We start from the raw sequence: 12,750 nt of genomic DNA, 5'->3' as shown, positions 1-12,750 counted from the left end.
TCCTCCTTCCCTCCCTCTTTACCTTTCTTCCCTCTCCTTTTCTTCCTCCTTCCCTCGCTTCCCTTCCTCCTCCCGCGCTCTCTTTACCTATCCCTGGACTATACCATTTCCCTGCAGACAAAACCGGAAGCTCAAGAACGCAACTTCCTCCCCCGAACACACGCACACCCCTCTCTTAGCAGAGAGTTGGTTCGCGCCGAAACTAGGGGCGGCGCGGCTTGTGCGTCTGTATACCGTTGCTAGGGGGCCTAAGCCACGCTGGTGGCTTAGCGGGGGCGGCGGAAACGCGCTCTGTGAATACCCCTCAGCGCTGCGGCTGGTGGAAGGTACTGAGCAGGTGGGGGGGGGGGGCGACCCCCGAGATGAGCAGGGCTTTTCTGAAGGGGAGGCGGGGGGGGCTGGGAAGGAGGGGGGGGGCAAGCTGTGCTTCTCCCCCCCCCCCGCCGCCTCGAGGAATGGCGTAGTTCAACAGGGCTGTGTAGGTACGGTAGGTGCCCTGGACTTCCTCTGTTGAATTCCCGCCTGGAGGAGCCCATAGATTCTCCCTACTGTGCAGCTTTTCAATGGAATCAGAATTCTTTATTGGCCAAGTGTGATTGGATACACAAGGAATTTGTCTTTGGTACATATGCTCTCGGTGTACATAAAAGAAAATATACATTTCTCAAGAAGAGAAGAGAGAATACTGTAGGGTAGGGTAGGGTAGAGTAGAGTAGAATTCTTCATTGGCCAAGTGTGATTGGACACACAAGGAATTCGTCTTTGGTACATATGCTCTCAGTGTACATAAAAGAAAAGAGACATTTCTCAAGAAGAGAAGAAAGAATACTGTAGGGTAGGGTAGGGTAGAGTAGAGTAAAGTAGAGTAGAATTATTTATTGGCCAAGTGTGATTAGACACACAAGGAATTTGTCTTTGGTGCAGATGCTCTCAGTGCACATAAAATAAAATATACATTTCTCAAGAAGAGAGCAGAGTAGAGTAGAATTCTTCATTGGCCGTGTGATTAGACACACAAGGAATTTGTCTTTGGTGCATATGCTCTTAGTGTACCTAAAAGAAATATATACATTTGTCAAGAAGAGAAGAGAAAATACTATAGGGTAGGGTAGAGTAGAGTAGAATTCTTCATTGGCCAAGTGTGATTGGACACACAAGGGATTTGTCATTGGTGCATATGCTCTCAGTGTACAAAAAAAAATAGAATAGGAATACTATTCTATTCTATTCTGTTGTTCTATTCCATTATTCTATCCTATCCTGTTCCATTCCATTCTATTCCATGTTCTGTTCCGTTCCATTCCCTATCCCATCCCACCCCATTTCCTATTCCATTCCACTCCATTCCATATTCTATTCTGTTCTATTCTAATCTATTCTATTCTATTCTATAGCTCAAAACTAGTATAATTCTGTATTTTATAAGAGCAAAGCAAGCAGTGGCCACCAGACTGCTGGGTCTGTAAGCATTTAAAAGGGCTCCGAACTCTTCATGTCTCTCTAATATTTTGATAATATTTATTCTCAGGGCGCATATGCTGAAACCATCCTGAGGATTAACGGCAAGAACTCATTGGAAATTATTCTTAAAATACGATTGCTTTGGCACAAAACTGGTCCGGGCATCCCTGAAGCTTGACCTATTTGTTTTTGCAAGATGGCGAAAGGCTTGACCGAAGCACACCGCCGTTACTCCTTCTTGCAAACTGCCTCTGAAGGGCTGGCTCGGAACGAATCGGATTCGGAAAGCCTTGCTGAGGAAACTCGGTACCAGTGGGAATTGCAGAAACGGATCCGCGAAACTCAAGAAAGGGTCAGCCGGGCCTACGGAGAAGAATCGGGGGAAAGCATAGAGAAGGACAGTTTGGAAGATATGAACCTGAGTGAAGAAGAGTCCGATGGAGAAGAAACACAGAGGTTGGGTGAGGACCAAGATGAACAAAGAAATCCTGAAAATGAAAGGTAACATATTTTTCGGAGTATAAGATGCGCTGTAGTTTTTGGGGAGGAAAATGGGCGTGGGAGGGACCTGCCTACCAGGTATTCATCTGGCTAGCGTCCTTAGTCTGGTCAGCTGCAGCACATTATTTTATCTCCTAAAAAACTTTATTCAGAGCAATGAAAAAAAGCCTGCAAAGACTTAGGGCTAGAAAAAAATTCTTCAGAGAGAGTAACAATGAAAATGCCTGCAAGCCAGTAAGCCGTAGAAAGATCTTAGCACCTTGTTAGGGCTGGGAAAAACATTATTTGGAGCTAATCGCAATGAAAAAAACCCTGCAAAGACAGGGATGGAAAAAACATTCTTTGGAGAGAGTAACAATGAAAAAGCCTGCAAGCTGGTAAGAGCAGGGAAGATCGTTAGCACCTTGCTAGGGCCAGAAAAAACATTATTTGGAGCAAGTAGCAATGAAAAACAGCCTGCAAGGACTTAGGGCTGGAAAAAAAACATTCTTTGGAGCAATTAGCAATGAAAAAAGCCTGCAAGCTCGTAAGAGCCTTGAAGATTGTTTGTGCCTCATTAGGGCTGAAAGAAAAAGCTTCAAAAAAACCTACATTCAGAGTATATGACGCACCCAAATTTTCAAATTTCTTCAACCAATGGAACAGAAGTTATCTATCTATATCTATCTTTCTATCTGTCTGCCAGCCTGCCTGCCTGCCTGTCTTTGTTTCTGTCTCTGTCTGTCTGTCTTTGTCTCTGTCTCTGTCTCTGTCTGTCGGTCGGTCGGTCGGTCTGTCGGTCTGTCTGTCTGTCTGTCTGTCTGTCTATCTATCTATCTATCTATCTATCTATCTATATATATATATATATATATATATATATATATATATATACCGTATATGTATATATATATATATATTTATTATCATAGATTTTCATTTCGTAGATTCCATATTTACAACAGCACGAAGCTTGAAACTTCAGCCTGATGATGGTGAATGTGATTTCACCGAAACGTCTGCCTACGTACCTACCTACCTATTTCTCAAAGGTGTATAGGATAGTAGTGGTTTCTATAAACGTAATATAAGTAAAAAGTAAGGATAAAAGAGGAAAGTAGGACAGGGATGGTAGGCGCAGTGGTGCGCTTATGAACGCCCCTTACAGACCTCTTAGAAATGGGGAGAGGTTGACTGTAGAAGTTTAAGGTTAAAGTTTTTGGGGGGATGGGGAAGAAGCCACAGAGTCAGGTAGTGCATTCCAGGCATTGGTCACTCTGTTGGCCACAGTTGTACACTGCTCAAAGAAATAAAGGGAACACCTAAACAACACAATATAACTCCAAGTAAATCAAACTTCTGTGAAATCAAACTGTCCACTCAGGAAGCAACACTGATTGACAATCAATTTCACACGCGGTTGTGCACACATTCAACTTTGTACAAAACAAAGTATTCAATGAAAATATTTCATTCATTCAGATCTAGGATGTGTGTGTGTGGGGGGGGTTCCCTCTCACCTTCCTGCCAATCAGCTTAAAGCTCTGTTGGGAGATTTGGCACTAGACTTATGGTTGGGGGCCACCACAACATGAGAAACTGTATTAACAGGTTGCGGCATTAGGAAGGTTGAGAACCGGTGGTATAGGGTCTCCTGCTTGGACGGTGTTTTTATTATTTATTTATTTATTGGATTTGTATGCCGCCCCTCTCCGGAGACTTGGAGTGGCTAACAGCAACAATAAAGCAGTGTACAATAGTAGTCTGATGTTAGAAATAATTAAAAGCCCATTAATATAAAAAAACCAAACATACATACAGACATACCATGCATAGAATTGTAAAGGCCTAGGGGGAAGAGGGTCTCAATTCCCCCATGCCTGACGGCAGAGGTGGGTTTTAAGCAGCTTACGAAAGGCAAGGAGGGTGGGGGCAATTCTAATCTCTGGGGGGAGTTGGTTCCAGAGGGCCGGGGCCGCCACAGAGAAGGCTCTTCCCCTGGGTCCCGCCAAGCGACATTCTTTAGTTGACGGGACCCAGAGAAGATCCACTCTGTGGGACCTAACTGGTCGCTGGGATTTGTGCAGCAGAAGGCGGTCCCTGAGATAATCTGGTCCGGTGCCATGAAGGGCTTTATAGGTCATAACCAACACTTATACTCTTTTCTGCATTCTTTCTAGAGTCCCAACATCTTTTTTATAGTGTGATGACCAAAATTGGATGTCGTATTCTAGATGTGGCCTTATTCAGGTTTTATAGAGTGGGTATTAGTACTTCCCTTGATCTTGATGGAGGCCTTCTATTAATGCAATTTAAGATTGCATTGGCTCATGTTTAATTGGCTGTCCATTCGGCTACTTCTGAACCTTGGTAATACCAGGCATACGGTATTTACTGAGCTGTGTTTTAATTCACTGATCTGTATATCCGCCTTATATTTAATCCTGCTTTTCCATTGAATGTTATTCTCTGTTTTTTAATCATTTGCCAGTCTCCTAGCGAGCTTTCGCTTCATCCTCTGGCTTGGGGGGGGAAATGCAGATATAATCATTTTTTAGAAGCAGTTAGCTGAATAAGTGGCGAGTTAATGGCTATAAATTTCATTGATTTCAAATAATATACAGAGGGCCGCCATGTTCAAGAGATCTTAGACTGTATCACTCTGGAAAACATTATTATTTTGAAGGATTTGCCGGGGGAAAGCACCAGCGGACCGGTTGTGTCTTTTTATTCAATAACCGCCTAAGTGCAAAATTAAAACATTCCCCACTTGTTCCGAGAGCCGCATTAACTTTCCTCTTCTGCGAAGATAGAAAATTGGATTCGTTATGCTCATTGGAGCGTTAATGCCACATAAATGCCAAATAATGGCGGTTTTGAAAGGATTAAATTAAGCCCGAATTGAAAAATGATAAACATGTCCCATTTAATGCCCTGCTTGGAGACAAACATGGCAAGGGAGAGAAAGGGGGACTTATTATGAGTAGCGCGCTTCCCATATGCCTCTCCGACGGGCAAAGTAGGGGGCTCTTGAATGGGTTTTATCGGCAAGTAGGAAAGGATGCTAATTGTGCAGGGCAGGGCGAGCGAGCAGGATGGATCCCGGACTTGCCATTCAGGGAGGATTTAATTTGATGCGTTTCCAAATTAGTGCGCTTCTAATTCAGATGGAGTCCATTAAGGCTAACTTAATGTATCTATCGGTCTATCTCTCTATCTGTCTGTCTGTCTACCTATCTACTTACCTACCTGCCTACCTACCCGTGCAGAATGCAGCTGCGAGAACAGTCATGGGCTTCCCCAGGTATGCCCATGTTTCAGCAACACTCCGCAGTCTGCATTGGTTGCCGATCAGTTTCCGGCCACAATTCAAAGTGTTGGTTATGACCTATAAAGCCCTTCATGGCATTGGACCAGAATATCTCCGAGACCGCCTTCTGCCGCACGAATCCCAGCGACCGATTAGGTCCCACAGAGTGGGCCTTCTCTGGGTCCCGTCAACTAAACAATGTCGGTTGGCGGGCCCCAGGGGAAGAGCCTTCTCTGTGGCGGCACCGACTCTCTGGAACCAGCTCCCCCCAGAGATTAGAACTGCCCCTACTCTCCTTGCCTTTCGTAAACTCCTTAAAACCCACCTTTGTCGTCAGGCATGGGGGAATTGAGACATCTCCCCCGGGCATATACAATTTATGCATGATATGTTTGTATGTATGTTTGTTTAGTACAGGGGTCCTCAAACTTGGCAACTTTAAGACTTGTGGACTTCAACTCCCAGAATTCTCCAGCCAGCTATGCTGGCTAGAGAGTTCTGGAAGTTGAAGTCCAAAAATCTTAAATTTGCCAAGTTTGAAGACCTCTGGTTTAGTAAATGGGTTTTTAAAAATATTTAAAATTATAATTTAGATTTGTCATGAATTGTTTTGTTTTGCTGTGAGCCGCCCCGAGTCTGCGGAGAGGGGCGGCATGCAAATCTAAATAATAAATAAATAAATACGTATCTACCGTGTTTTCCCGAAATTAAGACACTAACTTATATTAATTTTTGCTCCAAAAGTTGCGCTACGTCTTATTTTCGGAGGGTGCCTTATATTTCTCAAATAAGACAAATTCACAGGAAGAAAAGCTGACACCCCCAAAGAAAGTGTACCGTACGGTACACTGATTACGGTACGGTACCTGTCGGTATGGCGCCCACACACACAAACGACAGCACTTATACGGTACAACAATATACTCCCGCTATTGCAGCTTCCGGCCACCAGAGGAACTACAGTCTACGCACTGTAGTGGAGACTGTAATGGCGGTGAGACAGCAGCAGACTTTGTCTGCTGTACTGGACGGTACAAAGCGATGGAAGGGGCCAGCAGGGGACGCCACATTATTACGGTACCGCTATGAACAGCTTTGAATGGTACCGTATGTTTTTCTACCGTACCGTACGTAAACTTGACTATGCCTTATTTTCGGGAGGTGCCTTATATTAGCAAATTCTGCAAAACCTCTGACATGCCTTACTTTCGGGGTACGTCTTATTTTCGGGGAAACAGGGTATCTACCTCCCTCCCTCCCTCCATCCATCCATCCATATCTGCGAGTCTGCGGAGAGGGGCGGCATACAAATCTGATTAATAAATAATAATAAATAAATATCTATTCGTCCATCTCTCTCTCTCTCCCTCCCTCTGTCATATATATATATAAGGTCTTGGCATATTCGGGTTTCTTCCAGTGTAGGGTTTAGAGATTTCTGGCAACGTTTCGACGAGGTCCCACTTGTCATCTTCAGGCTGGTGTTTCCGTCCTTGTTCTAGGGCGAACAGAGCAAGACCTGAGCTGCCTTCCCTCTATAAATACTGGTGGGTGGGTGTGGTTTGATGGCTCAGCAGAACATAGTTTGTCGGCTATGAATAAATTAACTGCCTTGGAAATGGCCCTGGGTTGGGCCGAGGGGCAAAATAGGAGCTGTGATGTTCCTTCAATACACCAGGGTGATTCGACACAAATAAAGAGCTGAAGGGATTGGATACTGTAGCCTAGAGGTTAATTCTCTGCTTTACAAGGCCAAGGTTTGCAAGTTCAAGTCCCAGTGATGGTATGGCTAGCTGATGAGGCCAAAATAAGGCTGAAATAGATCTATCCTAGTCTCCCTTAATTTTCAAATTCAGCAAAAACATGTGACACATATATATGTCAAATGTTTTTTTAGCTGGAATTTTAAAATTAAGGGAGACTAGGATGGTCCCATTTCGGCCTTGTTCTGGCCTCATCAGCTAGCCACACCCTTTCCTTACTGGGATTCGATCTGGTGAACTCTGCCTTGTAAAGCAGAGAACTAGCAGTTTGAGCTATCAGACCTGATCCCTTCCAGCTCTGTACCAGGGAGGGGCTATATGGTTTTTTATGTCGGATCACCCTGGTATATTGAAGGAACGTCACAGCTCCTTTTTGCCTCTAGGCCCAACCCAGGACCATTTCAAGGCAGTTAATTTATAACTATATTCTGTATGTGTCAAATGTTTATATATATATGTGCGCATTCATTCCTTATTCTACTCTACTCTACCCTACCCTACTCTACTCAAATTTGGTTGTCACATCTAATGAGATAAGATTTGGAATATCTTTAAACACCAGGACCCTCTTGACTAGGGATCTTCAAACTTGGCAACTTGAAGACTTCGCCAGCTTGAGACAATTGGTGGCCCACTGGGTGGCACAGAATGCTGGACTCGATGGCCTATGGCTTGATTCAGCATGGCTCTCCTTAGGTTCTCTGCTCTTGGCCAACGTTTACATTTCTTTGCCTTTTGCTTTGTTTTTTTTAGCACTCGGGAAAACATCGTGGATGAGTATTCCGCGCTGCGCTACGATCCAAACTGGAAAGACAATCCCCAGGGAAGAAGCTTCCTTGGGTTAAAAGATTCCCATCGGGATGAATTGGAAAACTTCAGCTTCACTTCCCTTGATCTGGCCAGCCGTCCTTCCCAGGGCGGGATCCCCTCCAAAAACTTCCAGTTAGAGGAAAGTCCTCGAAGTATCTCACCATCAATTGCTGCAGAACTCTGGAACTCAGAACTCAGAACTCTGGAACCCAGAGATGGCCAAGACAGACCTTCCAGGCTGGATCAGAAAGGAGGAAAAGCAGGAATCATCCATCGTTACGACAGCAATGACAGTTTGGCCAGCTCTAGCTGCAGGGTTCGGTTCCAAGAACCGAAACCGAGACCCGAAAAAGACTTCATCGAGAAAAACAAAACCACGCTGGGGTTAGCAACCCAACAGAACGCGTCCTACCTTCGGCTCCATGGAAAAAAGCAGAGGGAAGGGGGCTCAGAAGAGAAGGTAATTGACGAACAAATTATTATATATGATCGGATGAAAGTGAACGATTGGTTTTTAAGAAATTGGGTTCTAAAGAAATGGGGGTTTTAGGATGCTTTTAGATTTCTAGATATTGTATTTTTTTTTTCTTTTGATGGGAGCAGAAGGGCGGCATATATATCAATCAAATCAAATGAATGAATGAATGAATGAAAATATTTTTTTAATTTTTTTTAAAAAAAATAAAAAATAAAAAAATAAAATTAATTGGAGGGGGAGAAAAATCAGAGGTGGGCTTGGTGGGGTTGGGACTTGAGCATAGATGGAAGAGCTTGCTGAATTTTTTTAATTTTTTGTTTTTTTTAAAAAAAAATAATAATTTAAAAAATTAAAAATAAAAAAATTGAAAATTAAAAAAATTAAAAATAAAAAAAATAAATTAATTGGAGGGGGAGAAAAATCAGAGGTGGGATTGGTGGGGTTGGGACTTGAGCATAGATGGGAGAGCTTGCTGAATTTTTTTTATTTTTTTAAAAAAAAATTTAAAAAATAAAAAATAAAAAAATTGAAAATTAAAAAAATTGAAAATTAAAAAAATAAATTAATTGGAGGGGGAGAAAAATCAGAGGTGGGATCGGTGGGGTTGGGACTTGAGCATAGATGGAAGAGCTTGCCGAATTTTTTTTTATTTTTTATTTTTTTAAAAAATAAATAAATAATTAAAAAAAATTAAAAATAAAAAAATTGAAAATTTAAAAAATTGAAAATTTAAAAAAAAAAAAAATTGGAGGGGAGAGAAAAATCCGAGGTGGAAATAAAGCCAGGCGAGGTTGGGACTTGAGGCGCATCGAAGGAAGAGCTTGCTAAACATCTCAGCGCCCGCGATCGCCGCGTTGCCGACTTCTGCCTGACGACAGCCCGCCTTAACAAAACACAACTCTCTCGCCGCCGGCAGAAAAGCAGCGTTCGTTCGGCTAAAGCCTCTTTTCAACCTTCTGGGGGGAAAAGAGCCTTTCTATTAGCGCTCTCCCCGTCCTTAAATGGGTGCACACACCTGCGCTAGATAGCCTAAACCTGGTTGGAAGTTGAATGTCTCCTTAATTCTCCCCTCCGGGCGCATTTTCTCAAGCATCGGTTTCTTTTTCCGGCGGAGCGGGATTGCCTGATTCTCCGAGAATCCGAGGATGATGAGTCCCTTTGATAGAAGGGAGGCTGCCTCCATCTCTCTCACTCAGCTGCAGTCTAAAAAAAATAGCAGCAAAAAAACCCCTTCCTCTATCTCTTCCCCCTTTTACTTCAAAGCCAGAAACATAATGTACAATTTTTTAATGGCTGCAGTAGACTAAGGCACTCAGCTTTTCTCTGCCACTGCGCCTTACCTCTGTGTAAACACCTCATCAAGATTGCCCGGGCTTCCACAATAGCAGCCAAATGCAATTCAAGAACCCGGAGCCTTTGAAGTTTGCTTCCAAAGGCCCGGTTTGCTGGTCCGGGGCTAATGACATCCCATGATTGCAGGGCTTTGTTGCCTTCTCTTTCGTTTTTTATTATTATTTTTTTGCAGGGGGAAGCAATTACGGGCCTCAATTTAACAGAAGAGACATTACACAGCTTACGATGCTCAAAATGCAATTCCATTTGATCATTTTCTCAATTTGATTGGCATTAATAGAACAGTTCGGGTTGGTGTGGGGGGGGAGGACACAAAATTGCGGGTCGAAGTTGTGGCTCCCATCTTATCTTTTTTTTTTTCAAAGAGCTAATGCAGAAAGATGCTCTACCTGCCAGGCACACAACAGCTGTATGGCCAACACACCGCCGTTTCTTTATTCTTTTCTCCCCTAACTGTAAGCCACTCTGTTTCTGAGTGGTCTAACTTCAGCTTCAACCACAACAACACAAGAGCACACAACGGATTTAAACTTAATATTAACCGCTCCAAACTTGACTGTAAAAAATACGACTTCAGTAACCGAGTTGTCGAAGCGTGGAACTCATAACCGGACTCCATGGTGTCATCCCCAAACCCCCAACACTTTACCCTTAGATTATCTACGGTTGACCTCTCCAGATTCCTTAGAGGTCAGTAAGGGGCGAGTACCAGTGCACTAGAGTGCCTTCCGTCCCCTGTCCTATTGCTCTCCTATATCTCCTATACCTTTCCTCTATTCCTATATCTCTTCTTCTATTCTTTCATTGATATGTTCTATTACTATATCTTCTCTTCTATTCTTTCTTAGATATATTTTACTATGAGTATCTCCTCTATAACCTTCATCATGTATTTTACTATGTGTATATCCACTAAAACCCTCATTGTGTATTGGACAAAATCAGTCAATAAATTAAAATAAATAAAGTTCAGATCTTCTCCACATTTTTTGCTTGGCTCTGAGTTGGTAACCGATTGCCTCAGTCATTAATTAATATTTGAATCGATGCCAGCTCAGCTGGAGGGTTGTTTCCAGGCCCGTTACAGTCAGTAAAATGTTGAATTTTGCTCGGTTTCCTATTTGGAAGGAATGACTTTGTGTATATCCTTTTCTATTTGAGATATTCTAAACCCCAGATGTTGGCACATGGATGGGAGGGAAGGAAGGGGAGAGAGGAGAGGATAAATATTGGAATGAAAAATAAAGAGAAGATAAGAGATATTGGAATGAAGAATAAAGAGAAGAGAAGAGATATTGGAATGAAAAATATAGAGGAGAAGAGGAGAGGAGAAGAGGAGAGAATAAATATTGGAGTGAAGAATAAAGAGAAGAGATATTGGAATGAAAAATATAGAGGAGAAGAGAAGAGGAGAAAAGAAGAGAATAAATATTGGAGTGAAGAATAAAGAGAAGAGATATTGGAATGAAAAATATAGAGGAGAAGAGAAGAGGAGAAGAGGAGAGAATAAATATTGGAGTGAAGAATAAAGAGAAGAGATATTGGAATGAAAAATATAGAGAAGAGAAGAGGAGAAAAGAAGAGAATAAATATTGGAGTGAAGAATAAAGAGAAGAGATATTGGAATGAAAAATATAGAGTAGAAGAGAAGAGGAGAAGAGGAGAGAATAAATATTGGAGTGAAGAATAAAGAGAAGAGATATTGGAATGAAAAATATAGAGGAGAAGAGGAGAAGAGGAGAAGAGGAGAGAATAAATATTGGAGTGAAGAATAAAGAGAAGAGATATTGGAATGAAAAATATAGAGGAGAAGAGAAGAGGAGAAGAGGAGAGAATAAATATTGGAGTGAAGAATAAAGAGAAGAGATATTGGAATGAAAAATATAGAGAAGAGAAGAGGAGAAAAGAAGAGAATAAATATTGGAGTGAAGAATAAAGAGAAGAGATATTGGAATGAAAAATATAGAGGAGAAGAGAAGAGGAGAGAATAAATATTGGAGTGAAGAATAAAGAGAAGAGATATTGGAATGAAAAATATAGAGGAGAAGAGAAGAGGAGAGAATAAATATTGGAGTGAAGAATAAAGAGAAGAGATATTGGAATGAAAAATATAGAGAAGAGAAGAGGAGAAAAGAAGAGAATAAATATTGGAGTGAAGAATAAAGAGAAGAGATATTGGAATGAAAAATATAGAGGAGAAGAGAAGAGGAGGAGAGAATAAATATTGGAGTGAAGAATAAAGAGAAGAGATATTGGAATGAAAAATATAGAGGAGAAGAGAAGAGGAGAAGAGGAGAGAATAAATATTGGAGTGAAGAATAAAGAGAAGAGATATTGGAATGAAAAATATAGAGAAGAGAAGAGGAGAAAAGAAGAGAATAAATATTGGAGTGAAGAATAAAGAGAAGAGATATTGGAATGAAAAATATAGAGGAGAAGAGAAGAGGAGAAGAGGAGAGAATAAATATTGGAGTGAAGAATAAAGAGAAGAGATATTGGAATGAAAAATATAGAGAAGAGAAGAGGAGAAAAGAAGAGAATAAATATTGGAGTGAAGAATAAAGAGAAGAGATATTGGAATGAAAAATATAGAGGAGAAGAGAAGAGGAGAAAAGAAGAGAATAAATATTGGAGTGAAGAATAAAGAGAAGAGATATTGGAATGAAAAATATAGAGTAGAAGAGGAGAAAAGAAGAGAATAAATATTGGAGTGAAGAATAAAGAGAAGAGATGAGATAGTGGAATAAAGAATGCAGAGTACAGGAGAAGAGGAAAAGAGAATAAATATTGGAATGAAGAATGAAGAGAAGAGATATTGGAATGAAGAATGTAGGGTAAAGGAGAAGAGGAGAAGGGAATAAATATTGGAATGAAGAGTAAAGAGAAGATAAGAGATATTGGAATGAAGAATATAAAGAGAAAAGAAGAGAATAAATATTGGAATGAAGAATAAAGAGGAGAGAAGAGATATTGGAATGAAAAATATAGAAGAGAAGAGGAGAATAAATATTGGAATGAAGCATAAAGAGAACAAAAGAGAAGAGAGGAGATATTGGAATGAAGAATAAAAAGGAGAATAAAGAGGAGAGGAAGTG

At 41.3% G+C, this 12,750-nt stretch overlaps 1 protein-coding gene across 1 annotated transcript in view; it reads left to right on the top strand.

Moving 5' to 3' along the window:
• Positions 1 to 204: 204 nt before the first annotated feature.
• Positions 205 to 12,750, top strand: part of JHY (junctional cadherin complex regulator) — a 30,986-nt gene continuing 18,440 nt past the window's right edge. The window contains exons 1-3 of the mRNA XM_070765051.1: positions 205 to 326; positions 1,529 to 1,962; positions 7,768 to 8,284. Of these exons, the coding sequence (XP_070621152.1) occupies positions 1,658 to 1,962; positions 7,768 to 8,284 (822 nt within the window). The 5' untranslated portion in view covers positions 205 to 326; positions 1,529 to 1,657. The remainder of the gene's footprint in view (positions 327 to 1,528; positions 1,963 to 7,767; positions 8,285 to 12,750) is intronic.

The sequence above is a fragment of the Erythrolamprus reginae genome, chromosome 12, assembly GCF_031021105.1.
Source record: "Erythrolamprus reginae isolate rEryReg1 chromosome 12, rEryReg1.hap1, whole genome shotgun sequence".
Classification (NCBI taxonomy): domain Eukaryota; kingdom Metazoa; phylum Chordata; class Lepidosauria; order Squamata; family Dipsadidae; genus Erythrolamprus; species Erythrolamprus reginae.
This window is presented reverse-complemented; position numbering and strand designations above follow the sequence as displayed.